The sequence below is a fragment of the Eriocheir sinensis genome, chromosome 36 (assembly GCF_024679095.1).
Source record: "Eriocheir sinensis breed Jianghai 21 chromosome 36, ASM2467909v1, whole genome shotgun sequence".
NCBI lineage: Eukaryota > Metazoa > Arthropoda > Malacostraca > Decapoda > Varunidae > Eriocheir > Eriocheir sinensis.
In genome coordinates this window covers 10,035,111-10,060,777 of record NC_066544.1, presented here as the reverse complement: position 1 = coordinate 10,060,777, position 25,667 = coordinate 10,035,111, and the positions used below count along the sequence as shown (strand labels likewise).

Sequence of the window (25,667 nt, the reverse complement as noted above, 5' to 3'; positions counted from 1 at the left end):
CACAAATGATAATTATATCTATCTATCTATCTGTCTATCTGCCTATCTATCTATGTATCTGTCTATCTATCAGTCTATCTATTTGTCATATCTGTCTATATATCTACTGTCTTTTTAATGGGAAAAGACAGTTTAAGTCCACAACACTCTCCTGTAAATAAGACAAAAAGAATTACCGGAGGTGTAGATTCCAAGTTAGTTTGTGAGATGTCTTTTTTCCAGTGTACTAACTTGTCTTGCTTCCTCTTTGTAGGGGGAAGATTTTTTATTTTAGTTACTTGTCCTGTTTCCTTTTTCTTGCAATGGGAAGTTTTGTTTTCAAATTTTCTAACTTTTCTGCTTTTTCCTCGCAGTGATAAATATTTTTTTCACCTATTTTCCTAACTTCTCTCGGTCTCTCTTTGCCATGGGAGTATTTTTTTATCTTTTTATCTAATGAGCTTTTTCCTTGCAGTGAGTATTTTTTTTAACCATTTTTCTAACTCTTCCTGTCTCCCTTACTGTGCAGAGGGAAGCAGTTTGACGCGGGTGTGGTGGGCAAGGCGCTGAAGGGGCCCATCTGCACCTACCAATACTCCGGGGGCGTCAACATGGACCACAGCGAGACGGTGGGCCTGGTTGCCACCACCGTCGCGCATGAGATGGGGCACAACTTTGGCATGGAGCACGACAACGAGGAGGAGTGTGAGTGCCCGGACAAGCGCTGCATCATGGCGCCATCCTCGGGGTGAGTGGCCCAAGAAGTGTGTTATTTTATTCTCTGCTTTTATGTTTATTTATGGGACATGGCAGTCTCGTGAGTTAGAGCATCAAGCCTTTGAGGTGAAGAGACTGAGAGAGGCAGTTTGAACCCCAGTCCCACAGCCTCAAAACAATAACTCTATATGAACATGGGTAAAAGCTCACAAGAGAAAGATTTGTTTTATATACATGTATCATTATTTTTTATTGTTTATATAGTGTAATTGAAATACCGTAGATTAAAATCAGAAAAATGTCTGTGATAATGCTGTCTAGGGAGAGAGAAAGATTCCCCAGAAGATGATAGATACTCACTGTGTCAGATGCTAATGAATAAAGTGTTGTATAGAGTAAAAGTAAAGTTGGGGGCATAAGCTATAGCTCTGCAGGGCCTCGGTGCTCATCTCCTTCTCATCGTCATTGTCTGTACCCTTCCCTCAGGTCCAAGAGCCCCACCCACTGGAGCAGCTGCAGTTATGAGTACCTGGCGCTGTCCTTTGAGCGTTCGATGGACTACTGTCTACGCAACAAGCCGGCCAGCCTGTTTGACTCCCCGGTGTGTGGGAACGGCTTCGTGGAGCCCGGCGAGCAATGCGACTGTGGCCTGGCGGACTACTGCACCAACCCCTGCTGCAACGCCACCACCTGCATGCTCTACCCCAATGCCACGTGTGCTACCGGCCACTGCTGCGACCTGGAGGTGAGTCAAGGGGTTCCAGCTGTTGTTTAGGGTTGAAGTGATGTTGTGAGTATGTATCATTTTAATGTTAATCCCTTGACTGTGGATTTCCTACAAGACATCACCAATCTACAAGTGAATGCTGGAAAGAGTAAGGTTATGGTTTTTAAGAGGAAAAGAGAGCATCAACTACTCTACCTCTTTACCTCTATGCTCACACTTCTTCCTTTCATAACTCTCTCCAGTGCACCCACTACCTGCTGTCTGCCCTTCACTGCTCTTTCCCTCACCTCACCTTCCATACCCCTTGACTGTGGATTTCCTACAAGACATCACCAATCTACAAGTGAATGCTGGAAAGAGTAAGGTTATGGTATTTAAGAGGGAAAGAGAGCATTAACTACTCTACCTCTTTACCTCTATGCTCACTCTGCTTCCTTTCATAACTCTCTCCAATGCACCCACTACCTGCTGTATGCCCTTCACTGCTCTTTCCCTCACCTCACCTTCTTAACCCCTTGACTGTGGATTCCCTACAACAAGACATCACCAAGCTACAGTAATAGAGCAAAAAGTGGCTGCTACAATTCAGAGAAGAAAAATGTAAAATCATCGACCTTGGGAGGGGATATCCAGCATACCAATACCCCATGGGAAACACTCCACCATCCACCACAGAGGCAGAGAAAGACCTGGGAGTATATGTTACCAGGCTACCAGTGAAGGCCAAATCTGTGCCAATCGCAGTGAATGGGTTATGCATGGGGGTCCTAGCTATTGTCAAGGGTGGGAGTTATGTGGGTGGGTGGAGTTTAGAGGTTGATGTGATAGCTTAGATAGTGTTTGATATTTACTCATGTTTCCTAATCTTCTTTCTTTCTTATGTTCTGCACCAATGTTTCTTTTTTTCTCCTCCTCCTCTTTCCATCCCTCACTTTGCATTCTCTTCACTATGTAATTCTATGTATTTCTATGTATTTTTATGTATTTTTATGTATTTATGTATTTTTACGTGTTTCTATGTATCTATGTATCTCTATGTATTTCTCACTATGTATTCTCTTCACTATGTATTCTCCCCCTCCTCTTTCCATCCCTCACTATGCATTCTCTTCACTATGTAATTCAATGTATTTTTATGTATTTCTATGTATTTCTATGTATTTTTATGTATCTATGTATTTCTATGTGTTTCTATGTATTTCTATGTATTTCTCACTATGTATTCTCTTCTGCTTGATTTTCCTCCACTTCTTTCTTCTCCTTTTCCTCACTTCCTTGTTCATTCCTTTACTCAATTTCCTGCCCTTCCTCTGTTTTCTCTACTTTCTCCTCTTCCTCTTCTCTCTCCTCATCATTATTCTTCTCCTCTTCATTCTCTTCTCCCTCCTCTTCTTCCTCCAATTTGTTTTCCTCCTTTTCCTTCTTTTCTTCCTTTTCATCTCCTCATTGTTCTTCTCCTCTTTCTCCTCATCATTATTTTTTTCCTCCTCTTTATTCTCTTCCCCCTCCTTCTCTTCCTTTTATCTGTTCTCCTCTTCCTCCTTTTCATTCTCCTCCCCCTCCTCCTCCTCTTCCTCCTCTTTGTTCTCCTCTTCCCTTTCCATTCTCTTCCCTCTCCTCCTCTTCCTTCTTTTCATTCTCTTTCCCCTCCTCCTCCTCTTCCTCTTATATGTTCTTCTCTTCCTCCTTTTCATTCTCTTCCCCTTCCTCCTCTTCCTCCTTTTCTTCCTATTCATCACCTCATTCTCCTCCTCCTCCCCCAGACATGCCGCCCCAGAATGGCCGGCATAGAGTGTCGGACATCAGTGCATGAGTGTGACCTTCCCGAGTACTGCACCGGCGACTCCGAGTACTGCCCCAACGACGTGTTCAAGGCGGATGGTCACCAATGTCAGCGAGGACAGGTAAGGGGGTCAGCAGGTCATGTAGAGAGAAAGTAGAAGTAAGTAGTAAGAAAAGGAGAAAATAATAGTTGTAGATTTGTAGGTGTAAGTGACAATTATCTAAGAACAGAATATTAAAGGTCAAAGAGAGGGTCAGTCGGATTGTAGTGAGTGTTTCTTTAGGTTCATGGTACAGAGGAAGGGTCAAACTACAACCAGGGCCATAAAACTACTCCTGGAAATGCCCACAACTCCTACGAAAGCCTTGTCAAATAGGTGGTCTTGGGCAGCAAAATGTCTTATAATACGACTCTTAATGTACAAGCTTATTTGGATTATTTACTATCAAAGCATCGTTCTGTGTCACCCCCAGGCCTTCTGTCACGGGGGGATGTGCCGCACCCACGGGGAACAGTGTAAGCTGCTCTGGGGTCCCACGGGTCAGAGCTCGGATGATCAGTGCTACCGGATGAACACCCAGGGGAGCCACAAGGGGAACTGTGGCTACAATTGGGTTAATGACACTTACTACCGCTGCAGCGACCCGTGAGTGTGATTGTTCTCTTCCGTCTCTGTTTTTCGCCTCTTCTTCCTCTTTTTTGTTCTTCACTTCTGCTTCCTCCTCCTCCACTTCCTCTTTTTGTTCTTCATTCTGTACTCTCTTCTGCCTCTTTTTTTTTCCTTCAATTCCTCTTCCTCCTCCTCCACTTCCTCTTCCTATTTTTCACTCTGTCTTCTGCCATTTTATTCTCCTTCTTCCTCCTCCTCCTCTTGTCCTCCACTCTGTATTCTCTGTTTTCTCTTTATTTTCCTCCACTTCCTCTTCCTCCTCCTCCTCCTCTTCCTATTCTTCACTCTATATTCTCTTCTGCCACTTTATTCTCCTTCTTTCTCCTCCTCCTCCTCCTCTTCCTGTCCTCCACTCTGTATTCTCTGTTTCCTTTTTATTTTCCTCCACTTTTTCTCTTCCTCCTCCTCCTCCTCTTCCTATTCTTCATCTTCGTATATTCTCTTCTGCCACTTTCTTCTTCTTTCTCCTCCTCCTCCTGTCCTCCACTCTGTATTCTCTGTTTCCTCTTTATTTTCCTCCACTTCCTCTTCCTCCTCCTCCTCCTCACCCCTTTGTTTTTCTCCCTCTTCTCTACTTTATCCTCATCTCTCATCTCTCATTCTCTTTCCCTTTCTTTCTCTAATATCTATGTTGTGTTTCCCTCCCTCTTCTCTACTTTATCCTCATCTCTCATTTCTCTCATTCTCTTTCCCTGTCTTTCTCTATTATTTATGTTGTGTACGGTGATATCAAGTGTTCCTGTTGTGTGTCTCTCCTTCCTTTTGTTTTCTCTCCCTCATTCCTCATTTTTTCTCTTCTCTTCTGCCTCACTGTTCATTTCTTTCCCTCATTTCTTTCTCTCCAGTCTATTCTTCCTGGTTTATTATTGTGTTTCTCGGCTGTGTTTCAGGGACGTTAAGTGTGGGCTGCTTCACTGCATGCACCTCAACGAACGCCTCGAGTTTGGCATGGAGAGTGTGAGCAAGGTGTCACACAGCTTCCTGAAGGGCAAGGAGGGCGTCATCCCCTGCCGTGTGGCCCTGGTGGACATGGGCCTGGACATGGTGGACCCCGGCCTGGCCCCTGATGGCGCCAAGTGTGACCGCGGCAAGGTAGGTCCTGCGGCCGAGGTTAGGTTTGAGGGGTTTTTTTTCCTTCTTTCTCTTTTCCTTTCTTTCATTCTTTATTTCCTTTGCTTATTTATTTACCTATTTATTTTCTTTCTTTCTTTCTTGATATATTTATTTGTTTATTTATGTAGTTATTTATTTATTAGTGATTTTTTTTTTTTTCTTAAGAGATTCAATTTTCTAATCTTCCTCTATTAGAAAAGAATGTTAATGGCAATGATAAATATTTTGTTAACTCTTTCAAGCAGTATTAGTAGTAGTAGTAGTAGTAGTAGTAGTAGTAGTAGTAATAGTGGTAGCAGTAGTAGTAGTAGAAGTAGTAGTAGTAGTAGTAGTAGTAGTAGAAGTAGTAGTAGTAGTAATTTTCCTGTAGTAGTTGAGGCAATCATATCTAAAGTTCTAGCAGTGTCAGTAATTACCTCGCTCGTGTGTTTGTACAGATGTGCGTCAACCAGCGGTGCATGGCGGTGGCCGACCTCAAGGTGGCCACATGTAACTGTAACGGGAACGGCGTGTGCAACAACTTCGGCCACTGCCACTGTGATGTCGGGTTCGCCCCCCCGGACTGCCTCTACCCTGGGCTGGGGGGGTCACAGGACAGCGGCCCCGCGTCCAACCCCCATGGTAGGTCGTCCTCCCTCTGTTCCTCCCCCTCCGTCCTCTTCTTCCTCTCTCCACTCTCCATTCCTCTCCTTCCATCCGTTTCCTCTCCCTCATTCCTCATCGTTTCTCTTCTCTTCTGCCTCACTGTTCATTCCTTCCCATCGTTCCTTTCTCTCCAGTCTCTGTGTCCTTCTCCTTCTTTCCTCTTCATCTCTCTCATCCTTCATCATCCGTCTGTGTCGTACTTTCCTTCCTCTCACGCCTCACTTTTGTCGTCTGTCGGCCACGCTCTTGGATGACACTTTAAGACTTATTTTTGTTGTTGTCTTGTTTTGCTTCCTTGGTGCTCCTCCTCCTCCTCCTCCTCGTTTTCTTTAAGGCATACGTTCGTGGCGTTTCATTCCTCATGCCAAAGTTTTGTTTAATGAATGGCGCGTAAGATATCTTTTTGTTGTCTTGTTTTCTTTTCTTTGATGCTCTTGTTCCTCCTTTCTTGAGACACTTGTTTATCTCTGTGTCTTGCCCTTCATTCCATAGCTCTGTTTTGTCTTTGTGTTGTCTGTGTGTGTGTTGCGTTTTTGCTACGAGTATCCAGAGTTTGTGTTCTCTCCGTGTTTGTTCTTTCGATGTTACTGTTTGCGTGCTCCGTCTCCTTGCTCAGAACGGGCTCCAGAAACACTAGTCAGCTCTCAGTTTGCTCTCTACAGTAAGGCAGGAGTTGCTTGATTCTCACTCGGATGGTTCGCTGTCCATCTAAAAAAGGGAAAAAAAAACCCTTAATTGTACAGCAGCAAGGAACATTAGTACTAAATAAACAAGCTGAAGACATATCAAATGGAAAAGACATTATTATTATTAGTAGTAGTATTCTTACTGTTACTGTTGTTGAAGTGTGGTAGACTAGCGGATAGAATGTGCATGTTGGAAGGTGCTGAGTCTAGTATTAGTGTGGCGAGCCTTGGTGCCCTGGGGTTGGTATGGGCATGTGGCCTTGAATTCCCTTTATCTATGCCTCACCAAAATTATTTATAGATTATTTTAGTTATCATTTTCTCCATGGTTTCTGAGTCTAGTGTTTTTGTTTGATCCTAAGTGGCCCGTGGCTGGTATGGGCATGTGGTCTTGAATCCCCTTTATCTGTGCCTTCCGGAAACAACTGAGAAATGATTATAGTGTTATTTTAGTTATTGTTTTTCTTGTGGTTTGTGAGTCTAGTGTCTTAGTTTGATTGTTAGGCTGGGTTCACACGAGACACTTTTTAGTGGTCAGTGGCCGCCACAAAAAATGGTCGCCACGAAAAATGGTGAGTAGGTGCACCCTGCACACGAGCCACTCGGTGGCGGCCACTAATGAGGTCAGTATGTGGGGTTATGGATCTTGTAGAGGCAGCAGCTGTCTGTGCTCTCTTGGCAAAAAGCGCAGAAGAAAGTACTGGGTTCACCCCATAGTTAGCAACAGACTACTGCGTGTGGCATTCCAGATATCATGAACAGAGCTACAAGAGCACCCTGATAATTTTTTGACTACCTCAGGAAGTCGCAGGACAGCTTTGATCATCTTATGACAGTAATTGGTCCACGTATAACACGGCAGGACACCAACATGAGGACGTGTGTGCCAGTAGAAGAGAGACTTGCGGTAATCTTACTGTAAGGCTGAACATGAAGAATATAGTCACATTAGATGTAATTTATTGACATAATTCAAGTCTTTGCGATTATAAAAAATTTCCACTTTCTACCTCCAGGTAAATAAAACTTCCACATTCAGTAATTAATCCACATCAGAATCAATTAATATGCAAAACTGTGAAACGAAATGAAACATTAATTCTGAAAGCATATAAGAGCTTATTCATCATGTTGTGAACACAAGTTATGCATGAAGGTCATACTTATACATCATTATGACAATTAAAATTCATAAAGGTCAGTGTCAAGACAGAGGGAAATTGTCGGGTGGCAGGGTGGTGGCCGCCGATAGTGGCTCGTTTGCACGCTGCCATTTGAAACGATGGTATCCATCGCTGGCCACAGTGGCGTGGTTGGAGAAATGGCTCCACCTGCCACAACTCGCCACTGTTTTGTGGCGACCACAAAAAAGTGGCCCGTGTGCATGCACCCATAGAGGTGTGTGTGTTCTATTTTGAGCATTATTTTGTGGCGGCCACTGACCACTAAAAAGTGGCTCGTGTGAACTCAGCCTTAGTGTTACGTTGTTGGTCTGGGCATGTGGCCTTGAATCTGTGCCTGCCGGAAACACAACTGAGAAATATTTATGGTATTATTTTAGTCATTATTCTCCTCATGGTGTCCTCAATGCATGTGGGTAGGAATCGGGTTACTGACAAATTAATGTAACGTGATGTCTATGGAAGAGTAATGATTTAGTTTAGTTACCTTGCTTGTGGCGGCCTCCTCCGTGCATGTGTGGGACTCAGGATTGTGACGAGTGTGATAACAAGACCTCACTGAAACGATATTACCGTACCTCACTTCCTCATGTAGCAGCGCCTTGTTGTGTCCGGCTGCAGGGCTACCCACTCACTCACTCACTCACTCACTCACATACTCACTCTTCAGGTACGTTTTTTAACCATGGTAGTGTATTTATGCATTTCCGCAGAGCATTTCCTACTGCGTTTTTTTCTCTTTGTATTTTTGTAAAGCACTTTGTACCGGATTGTATTCCTTGATCTGTACATAAAATAAGAACCGGCATAATCTTTCCATATTGTGCATTTTTATTCTCCTCTCTGCGTGATATGGTTTAAGATATGCATTAAAAAGACCTCCGGGGCATGTCTGTAGGAGTGGTAGAAGACGAAGGGATTTGGGTTTGCTACATAGACTAAAATTTACCTAACTAGAATTATTTTATGCATGGACTAGACCGTCGGCTAACCTTGTATCATCAGCCTCTCCAGCTTGTCTGACGTTGGGTTTCTCTAAATTTTGTGGGTTCGTCAAGGGTCTAATTTTTTGCCATAGTTGTCACTGTTGTTATATCCCTTGGACTTATTGGTAGTAGGAGTAGTATCATTATTATTACTGTTATTGTTACTGAGGTGTGGTAGACTAGTGGATAGAGTGTGCATGTTGGGAGGTGCTGAGTCTAGGGTGAGGAATGCTTGCCTCCTTGGCGTCTGAACGGACAACTGACAAAATAATAAATCAGCTTCGCCGCTTCCTTTCTGTGCTGAAGACGAGGCCTGAAAGCTGTCCTCCAAAGGTCTGGTGGATGTATTGCTTGATATTCTTGATTTTTATTTCATGTTTTGTTTTTATGCGTTGATTTTTGTATTACATTTTGGTATATGTTCCTTGCCACAGCACACGCCTGGCTGCCACTAAGCCTTGCAGTTCTTACGTTATGAATAAGTTTATTGTAATCAAGCTTTATTTCAAGTTTTCAAGAATTTAAGTGAACTTTTTTATAGTAATTGAAAAGCACATGTTTTTGAATTTGAATGGCTGCTTTTTTATGAAAAATTGAATTGTCTGTACAGTCGTCCCTCAAATAGTACGGGGGTTAGGGACCCAGGACCCCGTACTATTCGAAAATCTGTATAAAATTAGTGCCCCCCTTTTGAAACACTCCTGGGCTGCATTTGAGAGAGGGAATCGGGACTCGGAACATACCGAGTGCTCTCAAACACCTGACACAGCAGCACGAGTTGCCAACTCGGCACGTCCGCTGGCTCCCGGCTTTGAGAGGTGGAGCGCCTTCGTGCTGTGATGACGTCATCACCAAATATGGCGGCCCAAACAAACACATATAAGTGTTTCCATTGCATTTCACCTCTGTGTGCCACCATAACCACTGCACCTTCCTTTTCGACTTCGTCAGCCAGGACAGCTAGTAATGCATGTTAAACGTCGCCAGGAAGATCAGCGTACTTCATTTTGCTGCGAGTGAGACGCCGTTACCATAGCAACGACAAGGCTTAGTAAAAGGACGGCCTTTATCTCCACTCTTGCAGCACTCTTGGAGCACTGGCAGTTACTGCGGCAAGAATTTCTCTTACACAATGATAGATACAGCAAACTCTGCTCTCATTCACGTGGTATGCTCTCCCTACCGCAACGTAACTCATCCCAAAACGTAACTTCTCCTAAATCTGAATTCTTCTGCAAGGTGAACACCTTTCTCGAATGCTTTGGGGTGCTCTCAGCAGGTGTTTTGGTGGAAGTGTTGCCACCCGTGCCAGGGTTACTTGGTGCGACGAGCGGGAAATTTAAAAATCCTATAAAAAAGTTCCATGACAATCCGTATAAAACCGAAACCGTACTAATGGAAACCGTACTATTTGAGGGACGACTGTATTTCCAAATATGTATTTTGTGTAAACTTAGTGAAATGAAGTCCATGCATGCTTATAAAAGTTTTATATTAGGATACTTCATACGTTGAGAAAAAATAAGAAAAGGAGACCAAAATAAAAACAATGAACAGTGAACGACAAACAAACCAAAGCCCCAACGTGAAGCCCAGTCGTCCGGGCGGCTGGGAATGTGGTGGTTGTTGCCGTTACCTTCTGCTGCTGTACAAATTCATATAACAATTGACTTTTGAAGATAGTGGAAGAGATAAAATATTCCTGTGGAGGTGAACACACTGAGGCGATGCTGGTGATGTTTGTGATGAGAGCCAAGCCTGTCACTGCCTCCCTCGGCCGGCCCGTCGTGTCTTGCCTCGTAGCTCCCCGTCAGGCGTTGGATGCTGATGCCCATTCTAAAAGCCTCTTATAGTTGCCACATTAATAGAAAAAGCTAGTTCTTTAGATATATTATTTGGTACTACAGTCATCCCTCAAATAGTACGGTTTCCAATAGTTCGGTTTCAGTTTTATATGGATTGTCATAGAAGATCTTTAAGGATTTTTAAATTTCCTACTTGTTGGGAAATTTAAAAATCCTATAAAAATCTTCTATGAAAATCCACATAAAACCAAAACCGAACTATTGGAAACTGTACTATTTGAGGGACAACTGTACTATTATCCTTATTATCATCTTTTTACTTCTGTTATACTGTGTTCCCTTGTCAATGTTCTGTGCGTGTATGTGTGTGCGTGTGTTTGTGTGTAGTGAGTAGCCGTGAGCCAGTCCTCAGAAGTATACACAAGAGGAGGCTTGCCGTGGAATAATAATCAAGAAGTACTTCCCTCTCTCTTTTTCAGCCACTAACGCATTCGTTTTAGGAGTGTTTGTGTTCTTCCTGGGCATCGTGCCGGCCGTGGTGATGCTCCTCGGCCTCACCTACTATGCCCGCGGGAACCTCAAGCTCTGGTGGAAGACGAAGGGGCGTCCTGCCACCTCAAAGTGAGTGGTGCTTGTGTCTGGTGTAGTTGTGGCACCGTGACCGCACACTCCAATCAGTCAATGTGTCGTGTGTGTGTAGCTGTGGTGCCATAATCACACACCCCAATCAGTCAGTCAGTCAATGTGTCTGGTGCTCAGGGTGGGGAGGGTGATCTAGGCCAGTGTTGCATGTGGGTGCTTCTTTGATTTAGGGTTCCTGGCAAAGGTCTTTTTGGTATTCAGGGACACTTAGGGACACTCAAGAGGGAGGGATGTCATCAGGGCTCAGCAAGTAGTTCATACACTTCTGTGGTCCAACCAGTGTGTAACATTTTGATGGTCCACAAAGAACCTCATTATAAGCTGAAAATGAGTTTTAGAGATGGTGATGATGAAGAATGCATTGCTAACCCTTCCCTCTCCCGAGCAGGCTGCCTCACGTGGACCCCAGCCGGCGGTGTCCCCCCGGTGCCCCGAGTGTGGAGGTGGGGGTGGTGGGGCGGCCGGTGGACCTTGGGGTGCCCGGGGCCGTGGTCAGCCCTCGCTCCCCAACGCCGCCCTCTTCGCACGGGTCCAAGAGCAACAGTCCGCTGCTCAACGGCCACGCCACCGCCATCGCTGCCGGGGCGGTGATGGACAAGCCAAACGGCACCTTCTTTGGGAGGCGCGGCTTCACAATATCTCCTCCAAGAGACAATGTCAGTCGGGTGAATGGGGAGGCTCCTGTTCCTGCCATCCCCCCTCCACCCCAGGGCAGTGCAGCAGGTCCCCCAGCCAGCAAGGCTGACTCCCCACCCAGCTATGAGCAGGCCACCGGCATGGCCAATGGGCAGCCATATGGATGGAAAGTTAAGCCTCAGCAGGTTGGCAGGAAGACCATCAGCGGCCCCAGCCTGCAGGGCACCACCAACCCGGCCATTGCTAGCCACGTTCCCGCCAGGATTGCCCCGCCACCTCCCCCTGCCACTCAGCAGCAGCCCAGCATCTTTGCCAGGCCTGTCCCTCCCCCGTCAGCCCCACTGCCCCCTGTTGCTGTGGTCACCCCCTCCCGCCGTCCTCCCCACCTGGCCGTCCGCCCGCTGTCTGTGCCGGACACTGCCTCTCTCATTGCTCAAGTCTGCAAGCAAGGCAGCCAGGTGGAGGAAACCATCGAGGCCAAGCGGCCGGAGGGGGACAAGCCATCGTCAGCAGTGGCCCGCATCGCCTCCTTCCTCACCAAGAAAGACAAGTCAGGGCCCGAGGCCACTGACACAGACCTGGAGGCCGGCCGCTCCAACACGCTGCCGAGGAAGGCTGCCAAGATCAAAAGAGAGAGTCTAGTGCAGCTGGAGATCTCGGCGCCCATGCAGCTTCAGGCCACGGAACTGCCAGCCAACCTTGTGCCAGTGAGGGCGGCGCCGGAGCCACCAGCAGTCGGCATCACCAAGCCCGGCCAGGCCAAGGTGTCCCCCGAAGAGAGTGTGAAGCCTGCCAAGGTGTCCTGGGCCCCATCCGTCCCCCAAGACAAGTCCCCGGTCTCTGGGGACTCTCGGTCCAAGATGAAGGTGTCCTGGCCCACCCCAGCAGCAGGGCGGAGCGAAGCCGGGGCTGAGCTGCAGCGCATGGGCAGTGTGCGTGAGGCCCCAGTAACCACTCGTCCAGTCATCCCCAAGTTTGGGTCGATGCGAGCGCCCCGGCCAAAAAGCCTGCCCCCCACCCGCCCCTCGGAGCCGCCTCCCCGCCCCCCTCTGCCCATGATTCCCGGCACCCCTGACTCAGAGTGTTACTATGACGACTGCCTCGACACACAGGATGGCGCGGCACCGCTGGCCAACACCGATGAGGATGGCTCGCCCACCGAAAACATCTACGCCACCATTGACGAACAGACGCCCGATGACAGCGACTCACAGCTGCAGGAGGTGACCTATGCCGCCCCGGAGGAGGCCAAGAGGGAGAAGAAGTCCATATTCTCCTTCCTCTACAACAAACCAAAGAAGAAACTCGGCAAGGACAAGGGCTCACCTGAGGATGACATCTCCTCTGAGCCCATCTACACCAACCTTGTGGAGCTCCCGCCGGAGAGGAGCGACGACAAGGTGGACGACGGGGAGACCTCCTCAGCCAGCAGTGCCTCGGCCTCCATCAGCCCTCCCAGCGGCCTTGGAGGACACAGGACAAGCACCGGCAGCTCAGAGGACGGTGGGCTGCTGTCGGAGATTGTGACGGAGCTGACCAGCCGTGACGCAGACTTTGTGGGTCCACTGTCCAAGAAGCGCAGGAAGGGCGGCATGAGTGGGATGCGGAGTGTCAGTGAGGAAGACAAAAGTGACAGGAAGAGCCCCTCCAAGGGCAAGCCAGCGCTGCCCACCATCACCAGCGACAGCAACTTGGCGGCCATCAAGGCAAAGAGCGGCATCATGAGCAAGAGCACGTCCGAGCCCTCGGGTTCAGGCATGGCGACGCGGGCACCGAAGATACCCGGCAGTGCTGTCTCAGCCTCGCCCAGCACGCCGTCATCCCCTCCAGCCAGCAGCACCACCGCCGGCAGCAAGAAGTCCTCCTCCCAGCCTGAGCCTCGAGGTGTTCTTAAATACGTCAATGCGGCAAAGTCCAAGACCTCCAGTGCTGCCGCCAGTGTGCCGCGCCCTGCTGGCCTGGGCACACACAAGGCAAAGGACAAGAAGACCACCACTCCCACGACTCCTACACCCACACCCACACCCACAACCACACCCACCCCCACAACCACCCCCACTCCCACCCTCACCACCCAGAATGCTGCCTCCTCCACCACCACCACCTCTACACCCACCACTGCCCCTTCAGCCTCCACCTCCCTGGCCGCCTCTTTAGCAGCTGTGAGGGCAGCCGGTGTAGCAGCTGGTGAAGCAGCAGCAGCAGCGAGTTTGTCAACCAGCAAGAACAAGGGACAGGCCGCTGCGGCCCCCAAGTCCAGTTTTCTTCACAGCAAACCAAGCGTCCAGCCTCCAGTAAGTGTGTCTCAGCCCACCCCCACCACCAGCACCACCTCAACCACAGCTGCCACCCCCTCCACCACCCCCTCCACCACCACCAGTGCCAGCGCTGCATCTGTACAAACTGTCCCCTCCAGCAGCACGGCGTCAGCACCTCGCCCCAGCAGGCCAGTCTTCCCCCCAGACAAGGTTCTGCTCCTCCCTGACAAGGCTTCTTCAGACACAAAGCCGGCAGACAAGAAGACTCCCACCGAGAAGACTGCCTTCAGGGGCAAGGGAGTCACCAGCGTCACCTCACCCACCAGTGCTAGTGCGCCCGGTGCAGGGCGGGGCAGAGCCACCTCCCCAACTCCCAAGGTCACTTCACCCACGTCCAAGCCTGGGAGTGCTGCAGGAGTGGGTTCCCGGGGCACCACTCCCAGCCGGGGCACCACCCCTGCCCGGGGCACCACACCCCTCAGAGGCAGCACTGGCAAGGGAGGCGAGAAGAGCCGAAGTGTCACGCCCCAAGCCGGGGTGCTGAAGGCACCACCGGCCGCTGGGAGCAAAGGGGAGGCCAAGACTACAGTCAAGGCAGGTGAGAAGCCAGAGAGCAAAGCAGCAGAGAAGGCGCCCGGCAAGACAGGGACCAAAGTCGCTGACAAGCCCGGGGACAAGCCCAAGCGCCTGGCAGGCAAGTCAATGCCAGCAGGCAGCAGGCCAGCTGTGGGGCTGGAGGCCAAGGCTGCCTCGGCCCCGGCGCAGGGCACCAGTCGGCCGGTGCGTGCCAGCAACTCTCACGTGGCATCGCTGCAGCAGAAATTTGAAAAGAAGGAACAAGAAGCCCAAGAGACCAAGGTACCGGGGAGGGCAGCGGCAGCCTCGGCGCGGAGGAGCATGGAGGTGAAGCCTGCGCTGGCCCCCAAGCCCAAGTAGCCGGGCTGCCCCCGGGGCCGGGAGGCACAGGATGTTTTGTTACTTGAAGAACACTCAAAACTTTGGCCGTGTGCCCGAGTGACTTCTCCCTCGCCACGCAGGACACACTCACGAGGAGCGACAGTCTGCGGTGATGCCGCAGGAAAGGCCCAAAGCAGGGAGGCTGTGCAGGCCTGAGTGAGGCAGGACAAACTGTGATATGTGGATGGGTGTGCTCATGGCCTCCACCTCCACCTTCACCCCTCCTTCACCTCCACCCTCACCTCTGGGACCCTCACCACCTCAGCTCACATCTCATGCCTTCAGTTAAAAAGACTCTTAAGCAAGTCTTGGTCAATACATTATACTCTGCAAACCAAAGATATTTGTTATAACTTTTAACAGTATTAAATTTTTTTTATTACGGTTGCATTTTATCATTAGGCGTTGTTGCGTTGGTGCTGTCGGCCGTCCTAGTCCAGTGGCCGAGCTCACCGTGTATTGTTGTCGTCGGTGCATTTCCTTTGTACTTATGCATTTCAGCTTCTCATTTATCACTGGTGGTGCTTGCAGGTTCACTCGGGTGTTCAAGCGTCAACCGGGTGAACTGCAAATGCATTCAGAAGGTGTGCCGGCAACGTTGTCCGAGGCACCGTCTTGGGATCAATCGTCATGGCCTTTCTTTTATTTGTAACTTTCCCGACGGCCATCGCTGAGTTACAGAAGTGGCATATGAGTACCTTTAGCGCTTTCTCTCTAGTTTAGTGTTATGTGTATGCTTAGTTACCCTGACAAACACCCGGCCAGCCCACACACGCGAGGCTCGTTTGGCGGACTTGGTTGCCCTGCGTTCTTGCGTATTTGTGTCAGTCAGGACCAGTATCTTGCCCTGCATTTGCCAACATCAGGTTAACATACCCATAGATATTTTTTTTATAGGCAGTCACCCCAAACAGACAGAAAAGACAATGGTTCACACATACGGATGGAGTCATACATACCACAACAAGTCATTTCCATCTTATTGCATTTACCAACATCAGGTTAACTCACGTATATTTTTTGATAAGGCAGTCACTCAAACAGACATACAAAAAAGACACTGATTCACATATACGGATGCAGTCTTACATACCACAACAAGTCATTTCCATCTTATTGCCAGGGGAGGCGGTGGCTGAGTCGTCAAAGTAACGGCCTCGTGTTCAGGAGGACGCGAGTTCAATCCCCGCCCGGTGCCACCAAGCTGGGATTTTTCAGCCGCCGCCGAGTGGCTTAAAACTACCCACATGCTGTCCAGAAGACCACCTATCAACCCGGACTCTAGATTCTAGGATCAAAGATGAGTTCTGGGAGGGCAGCATGAGCCAATGCAAGATGGCGCCACTATAAACACTCGCCTGCGCCAGAACGGGCTGGGCCGACCATCAGGACCCACCGGGAAGAAGCCTTGGACCGACCATCAGGATCCACCGGAAGAAGCCTACCGGCGCAATAGGCTGCAATGTAAAAAAAAAAAAAAAAAAAAAAAAAAAAAAAACCCCAACATCAGGTTAACTGTTACGTATATTTTTTGATAAGGCAGTCACCTCATATAGACATGCAGACAGAAAAGACAATTATTCACATATATGGATGCAGTCGTACATACCACAAGTAATTTCCACCTTATTGCATTTACCAACATCAGGTTAACTCTTACGTATATTTTTTGATAAGTCAGCCACCCCTTATACGGACAGATAAGGTAGATTGCTTCGTACATATTGATGCAGTCGTACTTAACATCACAGGCAGTTTCCACACCATGTCTCACACTGCATTTACCAGCAACAGGTTAACTTATGCAGACATTGCTTTGGAAGGCGGTCACCCCAAACAGACAGACAGATAGGACACTGATTCACACGTTCAGATCCAACCAGACTAAACACCACAGGTCATTTCCATTTCTTAGTGCATTAACCAACATCAAGATAACACTTCCATATATTGTTCTGAGAGGCGGTTACCCCATAGACATGCAGACATAATATAGATCGATACACACCTATAAATGGACTCCAAGATACTGCCACTGACCACTCCCAAACCGAATCTCACACTGCATTTCCTGAGAACATGTTAACTCATATATATTTTTTTCTATTGACATTTTTTTATATTTTTTTTACAACAAAGGAGACAGCTCAAGGGCACAAAAAAAGGAAACAATAATAAAAAAAGACCGCTACTCGCTGCTCCTACCCGAAAATACATGCAGATAACCCAATTTAATACAGACCAATGCAGACAGACTGAACAACATTGGTCATCATCTCCACACACCTCCGATAGTGGCGATGAGTCTCCGAGGTTCTTCTCTCTCATCACCGTTCAGTGTGTTGCAGCAGTACTTAATGTCTGTCTTTTTTACCGTTCATTTGAGACTCAAGCAAAAATGTCTTACTTAAAATGTTTGTCTCGACCATACAGTTCATCTGACTTAAGCTAAAAAAATTTAATGTCTTGTATAATATGTCTTAACTTCAATGTTCATCTGAGACGTAGATGCAAAGATGTCTCACTTAAAATGTCCTTCTTAATCTTATCTTCCATCTGTGACACTGAAGCCAAAATGTTTCCCTTGATAATCGTTCCGAGAGACACGAGGAGAATGTCCGTCGAACTCCGTGGATGGTTCATGGATGGTCGCATTAGCCTTCTGTGTCCCTACTTTGCCGTTCACACCAGGAATAGACAAAGCAGCTAAAAGACTACTTATGCCAATACTACTTCTGTCGGACGTGCGAGGAAAATATCTGAGTGTGTGGATGATTGCGTCGTCACCATTCGTCTCGTAGCATATCCTCGGCCTTCACTGTTTGCACCTCGTCAGCACCAGTCACTTAGGAGAGTCAGTCCATGTTCACCATCTCTGTTGTGCGTCACCTCCGTAGTATCTCGCCCCACTTTGCCACACGACACTTCCTCCCTTGCACAGACATAATGTATCACGGTGCAGAGTGTGGATGGATTTAAGGGGAGTTTTCAGTGGGTCTGTTGTATCCTTGAAGCTCCTCATAAGACAAGAGTGAATATGAATCTCTTGTAATTTCATGGTCTAATAGAAAGTAGCCCTCCACAAAATGCCAAGTCTCAGGTCTCCCACAACTCACAATACAAGAGTGATTACTGATCTTTGTAATTTCATGGTCTGATAGAAAGGGAGACATCACAAAATGCCAAGCCCCAGGTCTCCCACAACTCACAATACAAGAGCGATTACCGATCATTGTAATTTCATAGTCTGATAGAAAGGGGGCCTCCACAAACTGCCAAGTCCCAGGTCTCCCACAACTCACAATACAAGAGCGATTACCGATCATTGTAATTTCATAGTCTGATAGAAAGGGGGCCTCCACAAACTGCCAAGTCCCAGGTCTCCCACAACTCACAATACAAGAGCGATTACCGATCATTGTAATTTCATAGTCTGATAGAAAGGGGGCCTCCACAAACTGCCAAGTCCCAGGTCTCCCACAACTCACAATACAAGAGCGATTACTGATCTTTGTAATTTCATGGTCTAATAGAAAGGGGGCCTCCACAAAATGCCAAGTCCCAGATCTCCCATAGCTTACAATACAAGAGCGATTACCGATCATTGTAATTTCATAGTCTGATAGAAAGGGAGACATCACAAAATGCCAGTACTCATATCCTCTTACAACTCACAAGACAAGAGTGGATACTGATCTTTGTAGTTAATTTTATGGGACCCTCCAGCCTCCACAAGCCATGCCTCAGGACCCGACAACTCCATAAACCATGCTAAAGAGTGTAGCCGAAGGTGTTACTCTCGGGAACAGACTGAGGAGGAGGTAACCTGTTGATGATCGTCCTTTTAATCTCGATGCTGGTTGTAGCCGAAGGGGATTTGACTTACGTGGAAATGTGTTCAAAGGAGGATAGTAGTTTTTTTGTAAGCCAACTGAGTTCTCGACGCTGGTTGTAGCTGAAGAGAGTTTTACTTATGTGGAAATATGTTCAAAGGAGGCTAGTAGTTTTTTTGTGACCCAACAGAGTAACGGCTAGACTTTTTTATCCCTGAGTCCTCATTCTAGTCCTTGTTTCAGCCGAGAGAAGGGGGAAGGTACAGGTATATTTAATTTCATAATGACTCAGTGTTGGCATTTATACTTTTCAATATCATAATCAGATTTCAGCCAGTTATTGTGATGCAACTGTTGGGTTAGGGTGTGACTAGATTCTTTTATACTTCTGCCATTGTGAGTTCAGTTTGTGTTCTTTATATTTGTATCGTAAAATCTCAGGTGTTTTAACAGACTATAAACAGAAGATGACCATATATGATACACTAGTGAATCTCTGTCTGTATGTAGTGGTTAGACACAGCTGAAGTGCTTTGTGAGTGAGGTATATTTTGTTTACACTGACTTAACAATTTAACCCCTCCCCTTTCCCTGTTAAGAGCACACCATTGGCCAGTCCACAAGCACACTACACACCCTCTTTAGCTCAGGCTGCGTGTGATTGGTGGGTGCTGGGAAAGGTTAACTCAGATTGGTGGTTGATGGGCTGGTGTGGTGTGGCTTCATTGCAATATTACTGAGAACCGAGTATTGTCAGAACGTTAGATACAGGACACAGAGTTGGATAAATATAGTACGGAGACGGGACCACACGAGCGTAAAGCCCAGGCCCTATAAAACTACAACTAGGTAAATACAACTAGTTAAATACAATGGCTTACAAAACAGACCCGTGCGCACTCAGTCAGTCACATCCAGAATTTTAATGTTCCTCCAACGCTCCAATGGCAGAGCGTTATCACATTTTCCATCAATCACAGGAACATGGCAAGTGATTTAGCAGATGCAGGACACAGTGGCTTACAAAACAGACCCGTGCGCACTCAGTCAGTCACATCCAGAATTTTAATGTTTCGACACAGTGTCACAAAACAGACCCGTGCGCACTCAGTCAGTCACATCCAGAATTTTATTGTTTCTCCAACGCTTCAATGGCAAAGCGTTATCACATTTTCCATCAATCACAGGGACATGGCAAGTGATTCAGCACCAGAGTGGCCCAGTGGAATGAACTGACATGTCATTTTCACAAGTTTTTCATTAGCTTTTTGACAGTTGTGTCCTGTGGAGGTAGCAGAAGTGTGTGTGATCCTGAAGATAAAAAGTTGATGGGTATTTTTTGGTGTGTGCTAAAGTGGCAGAGAAATGATAAAATGAAAAATGGGAGGAGTTGTCTCTGTAGAATCTGTGTTAGGAGTGCCAGCTGTACAGTGTGAAGGCTCAGTGTGGTACCTCTGGAAAACGAGATTGTAATACTGAACTGCTTGTGTCTGTCATGTTATACGGGAACTGAGAATCGTTAAGAAAATAATCAGGGAGTGCAGCTGGAGACTGGGAAAAGTTTAGCAGGCATCACGCACACCACAGAATTCTCCCGCCCACTCACACAAACAAAAGAGACAGTTTTACGATAACTTCCTTAGACAAACTTTTCCTTCAGCTTTTGGGCGTCTTATTCAACCCAGAGTAGTTGTGAAGTTTTGGGAAGTTTTGCAGGCATCACACACACAACAAAATGCCCCTGACCACTCACACATACAAAAAAGACAGTTTTACGATAACTTCCTGAGACAAACTTTTCCTTCAGCTTTTGGGCGCCTTATCCAACACAGAGTATAGTGTGAAGTTTGGGGAAGTTTTGCAGGCATCACGCACACCACAGAATGCTCTTTATCACACCTACAGAAAGTTGAGTGTACAATAACTTCTTGGGGACAACTTCTCAGCTTTTGGGTGTCTTATTCAACCTAGAGTTATTGCGAAGTTTGGGGAAGTTTTGCAGGCATGACGCACACCACAGAATGCTCTTCGTCACACCTACAGAAACTCAAATGTACAATAACTTCTTGGGGACAACTTCTCAGCTTTTGGGCATCTTATCCCACCCAGAGTAGTTGTGAGTTTGGGGAAGTTTTGCAGGCATCACACACACCACAGAATGTCAAGTGTACAATAACTTATTGGGGTCAACTTCTCAGCTTTTGGGCGTCTTATCCCACCCAGAGTAGTTGTGAAGTTCCCATTGTCTGTAACTTCTTGGCTGCACGGCTTGGAATTAATGCCACTCTCTGAGGCATGCCAGCCCACTAAGGTCATGGAAAGTTTGAGTGATATTCACTTCTTATATTCCCAAGAAGAAATTGCTATCCAAACAGCTCAGCTTCAACACACGACTCTTTGTCCAGAACACTTTGCGGCTACATTCACGTAGTAGTCGTCGCTCCGCCACTCGCCTCCCGGAGCTGTGTGTGTTAAGCAAGCTACCCCGCTGTGTTTCCTTGGCTGGTTTGCTGCCGTTCCACCTCTAAGCTTCAAAAGACACAGCCATGCGCACCGGGTAGTCGTGGGATGGTTGTCAATTTATGAATCTCTTTTTCCCTTGCCATGTAAACTTTTGCGATGTTGTATGGATGCAGGGACGCTCAGTGAGTGTTTCCTGTCCCCCCGAGGCTGTCCAAGCACCACAGACATATCCAAAGGGTGGCTGCAATGGCCCTTCGTTCCCTCCCCGTGTTGAGAAGTAAGTTAGGGAAGCTTGGTGTGGAAGCTTCGGACCCCCCACACAGGGCGAGAGGTGTTGCAGTGAATATCTTGTCCATCACTGTACCTCTCCCTCCCCCCTCCCTCCCTCCCTCCCTGTCTGATGCCGCCCCAAGCACTGTTGTCGGCCAAGGTTGGAGCCCCGCTGGAGTCTTAGCAGGACTGATGGTTAAGTTTTTACAGTTTTAAAAAGAGGAATGTGGAGTCGCTGTTGATGGCGATGGTTTCCTCACCTGCCTCCTCATGAATAAATTAAATAGACGATGTGCACACCGCATATTTAAAACAATCGGATGAATATTTTTTGATGCATATTTTCCTAAGATTTTGTTGTTGTTGGCCAGATCAGATTTTAAGCTTGGTAAATTCCCTTCTGCACCCTTTTGTCCGCTGTGCATGGCCTGGCTGTCTCGGGTCATGCACGGAGAGCAGAGAGTTTACTTATTTTAACGGTGAAGTGTCGTGACATCCCCTCGCACGGACCATTAGTGGACGGATCTGCATCTCGTGTGGGCATTATTAAGACTGAGTGACGATGGGCATTGGCCGGACGCACCACTCGTCTCCCTCGAAGCGTTTCTGTGTGAAGATGGTCAGCGAAGACACCACTAGTATATCACGTTGCAGCTTTGTACATAGGAGTGTGTGCATATGTGTGTGTCCTGTATGTGATACTGTTGGCACCAGAGACCAAGTGTGTTGCCGGTTGAGAACTCCTGAACAGATGAAGGAAAAAGCTGAAGGAAAGAGAAATTAAGGTTCTACGCCAAATTATGTTGATGACCCAAATATCTAAGAGTGTGTTGCTGGTTGAGAACTCCTGAACAGATGAAGGAAAAAGCTGAAGGAAAGAGAAATTAAGGTTTTACGCCAAATATTGTTGATGACCCAAATATCTAAGAGTGTGTTGATGGTTGAGAACTCCTGAACGGATGACGGGAAGAACGGAAGGAAAGAGAAATTAAGGGTTTACGCCAAATATTGTTGATGACCCAAATATCTAAGAGTGTGTTGATGGTTGAGAACTCCTGAACAGATGACGGGAAGAACGGAAGGAAAGAGAAATTAAGGTTTTACGCCAAATATTGTTGATGACCCAAATATCTAAGGGAGAAGGAAGATCATTGAAGCCAGATATCGGAGTGTCGTTCAGAGGGACAAGCCGAGGAAGGGAAGGTTCGCCGAGTCGGGTTTGTTTGTGTGCCCTCCTCCCTTACAATCAAAATACAGACATAGGAGAATAATACTATAGCTTTTTTACCAATGCTGACTGCCAGAGGGTGATGATGTTATGCTGATTGCCGGTGTGGTGGATACTGTTTACTGTGTGTGGGTGGGAAGCCCTTTTTTATTTTATTTTTTGTTTATTATAATTTTTTGTTTTTTGTGGTTCCCCCGTTGCCAGGAGGGACATGCAGAGACGAGGCAACCGCACTCATCACACCAACGGTTTTTTGTATGCTATTTATTAAAGTGATTGTATGATATAAACTAGAATAAACAGCATTTTATATATATACCGTGTTCAATTTTCTGATGCCCTTATTGCAGCATGGTGGATTTTGTTTATTTCGTCGCCCTCGTAAAATAATCGCCTAAGTCATATTTCAGAGATTTCCAGGTTTTTGTCTACATCAATTTTTCATCACGTGACGCCCATTTTTGTATAGTTGCCTTCGTCATTCAGGGTTTGAGTGTTCTAGAATTGGTCTTTTCATTTCTGCCTAAACCTTAAGCTAAATGAGATGATGACAGTTCTTTTCTGATTCCCTGAAAAGTAGAAAATAATGACTTAGGCGGTTTGTTTACCAAGGTGACGATTTATTTTATTTTTTTACAAGACAGCTCAGGGGCAACAAAAATTAAGAGTGTAGAAAAAAAAATAAAAAGTCCGCTACTTGCAGCTCTTACAACAGAAGATAGTATAGAGATTAGTAGATGTATGGTAGATTAAAAAGAAAAAATTGTATGTATGTAGATGTCTTAGGTGTAGGTCCATAATTTAACCAGGTAGCAGCGACGGGCCAAATTTGTGGATTTACCGTGTACCAGCGATGGGCCACATTTATACCATGATATTAACCCCAAAAATAGATGATGCATAAACTGATCACAAATGCGTTGATATATATTATGAAATGGTTTGCGTGAGTGATGATTTTTTCTCATTTTTTTCGCTTAGAGGGACCTTTAAGAAACATGATCCCCGCAGCTTTTGGCTGCTCTTTACTTTAATCTTTTATGGGAACGGCGAGTAGCGGGCTTTTTTTTTTGTACTCTTTTTGTTGCCCTTGAGCCGTGTCCTTTGATGATCAAAAAAAAAAAAAAAAGCTACCAGGTCAAATCATCTTAGACTCCCATTGCAACCATTTTCCAAGACCGCAGAGAAAATCAACTGGGTTTTCATGGTTGATTTTTCCCAGCCAAGATACAGAAGTCATGGCAAACTATCACAAGGGTCACAAAACCGTCTATGATTATCCCAGCAACTATTATGTAAGGATTTTCAAACAGGCGTACTGAAGGGATGGTATGCTTTTAAATACGGTCATTACTATGTTCACATTAACCTTTCAAATAAGCCCCTCCCCCTTGCCCCAATACTTGCACGTCATTGGCTAGTTTATAACTAAGCCACATCTCTTCAACTAAGGCTGCATGTGATTGGTGGATGCTGGGGAGAGGTTAAATCCTATTGGTGGATATCAGGAGAGGTTAAATCTTAATGGTGGCTGCTGGGAGAGGGTAGTTCTTGTTTGTGGATGCTTAGAGAGGTTGAATCTTATTGGTGGATGCTGGGAGAGGTTGAATCTTATTGGCGGATGCTGGGAGAGGTTGAATCTTATTGGCGGATGCTGGGAGAGGTTGAATCTTATTGGCGGATGCTGGGAGAGGTTGAATCTTATTGGTGGATGCTGGGAGAGGTTGAATCTTATTGGCGGATGCTGGGAGAGGTTGAATCTTATTGGTGGATGCTGGGAGAGGTTGAATCTTATTGGCGGATGCTGGGAGAGGTTGAATCTTATTGGTGGATGCTGGGAGAGGTTGAATCTTATTGGTGGATGCTGGCAGAGGTTGAATCTTATTGGCGGATGCTGGGAGAGGTTGAATCTTATTGGTGGATGCTGGCAGAGGTTGAATCTTATTGGCGGATGCTGGGAGAGGTTGAATCTTATTGGTGGATGGTGGGAGAGGTTGAATCTTATTGGTGGATGGTGGGAGAGGTTGAATCTTATTGGTGGATGGTGGGAGAGGTTGAATCTTATTGGTGGATGCTGGGAGAGGTTGAATCTTATTGGTGGATGCTGGGGTTGAATCTTATTGGTGGATGGTGGGAGAGGTTGAATCTTATTGGTGGATGCTGGGAGAGGTTGAATCTTATTGGTGGATGCTGGGAGAGGTTGAATCTTATTGGTGGATGCTGGGAGAGGTTGAATCTTATTGGTGGATGCTGGGAGAGGTTGAATCTTATTGGTGGATGCTGGGAGAGGTTGAATCTTATTGGTGGATGCTGGGAGAGGTTGAATCTTATTGGTGGATGCTGGGAGAGGTTGAATCTTATTGGTGGATGCTGGGAGACGATTCATTTTTGTGGGTGGATACTGCAAGTTGTACACGTGTTCTATAGACACTAGGTAGTCGAAATAAAAGGTAAGGAGTGGTTGGGAGCTGTATGAGTGGAATTAGAACGTAAGGAGAGCAAAAGTTTGGAAATGACCAGCATGAGCCAATGCAAGATGGCGCCACTATAAACACTCGCCTGCGCCAGAACGGGCTGGGCCGACCATCAGGCCCCACCTGGAAGAAGCCTTGGGCCGACCATCAGGGGAAGATGAACAACGTAAAAAAAAAAAAAAAAAAAAAAAAGTAAGGGAAAATATTTAGCATCAACTGCAACGGCCCGGGATATTCTCAAGTGTAGAATGATGAAAACTAATCATTCATCATCTCGAACTGGTTGGTATGAGTTTGTGTAGCTATTAGTAAGTATAAATATGGTAAAACGAGCGCAATTAGATCGGCGATTGTTTTGCTTCGAACCGCGGCGTCTCAGCTGATCCGTGAACCTTGTAAACAACAGTATGTGAGCTCCGAGAGTCTGTTCCTTTGAAGTGATATTACGCCTTGTACAGTGCCATCAGAAGACTCATCATGCCTCCTGAAGCAACCAGAGAACTTGGAGAGCATGGTGCTGGGAAAGGAAGGCATGTGTCGCTGTCATGGCGCAATAAAATGAAAGGTAATCGTATGTTCGCGTGGAGGGTACCTGCTTGTTCACCTCGGCAGTC

The 25,667-nt window shown here is 46.7% G+C and overlaps 1 protein-coding gene and 1 long non-coding RNA gene across 2 annotated transcripts in view; both read left to right on the top strand.

The window, feature by feature from the left end:
- LOC127007982 (mucin-5AC-like) overlaps nt 1-17,022 on the top strand; it is a 31,346-nt gene extending 14,324 nt beyond the window's left edge. Inside the window, exons 10-17 of the mRNA XM_050879527.1 lie at nt 509-727; nt 1,183-1,441; nt 3,187-3,327; nt 3,680-3,852; nt 4,767-4,968; nt 5,427-5,610; nt 10,772-10,913; nt 11,323-17,022. Coding sequence (XP_050735484.1) covers nt 509-727; nt 1,183-1,441; nt 3,187-3,327; nt 3,680-3,852; nt 4,767-4,968; nt 5,427-5,610; nt 10,772-10,913; nt 11,323-14,764 — 4,762 coding nt within the window. The 3' untranslated portion in view covers nt 14,765-17,022. The remainder of the gene's footprint in view (nt 1-508; nt 728-1,182; nt 1,442-3,186; nt 3,328-3,679; nt 3,853-4,766; nt 4,969-5,426; nt 5,611-10,771; nt 10,914-11,322) is intronic.
- Nucleotides 17,023-19,707: 2,685 nt separating this feature from the next.
- On the top strand, nt 19,708-22,893 carry LOC127007760 (uncharacterized). The gene is made up of 2 exons (XR_007760505.1): nt 19,708-22,240; nt 22,345-22,893. It is a non-coding gene; the product is annotated as an uncharacterized LOC127007760 (long non-coding RNA).
- The last annotated feature ends 2,774 nt before the right edge of the window (nt 22,894-25,667 follow it).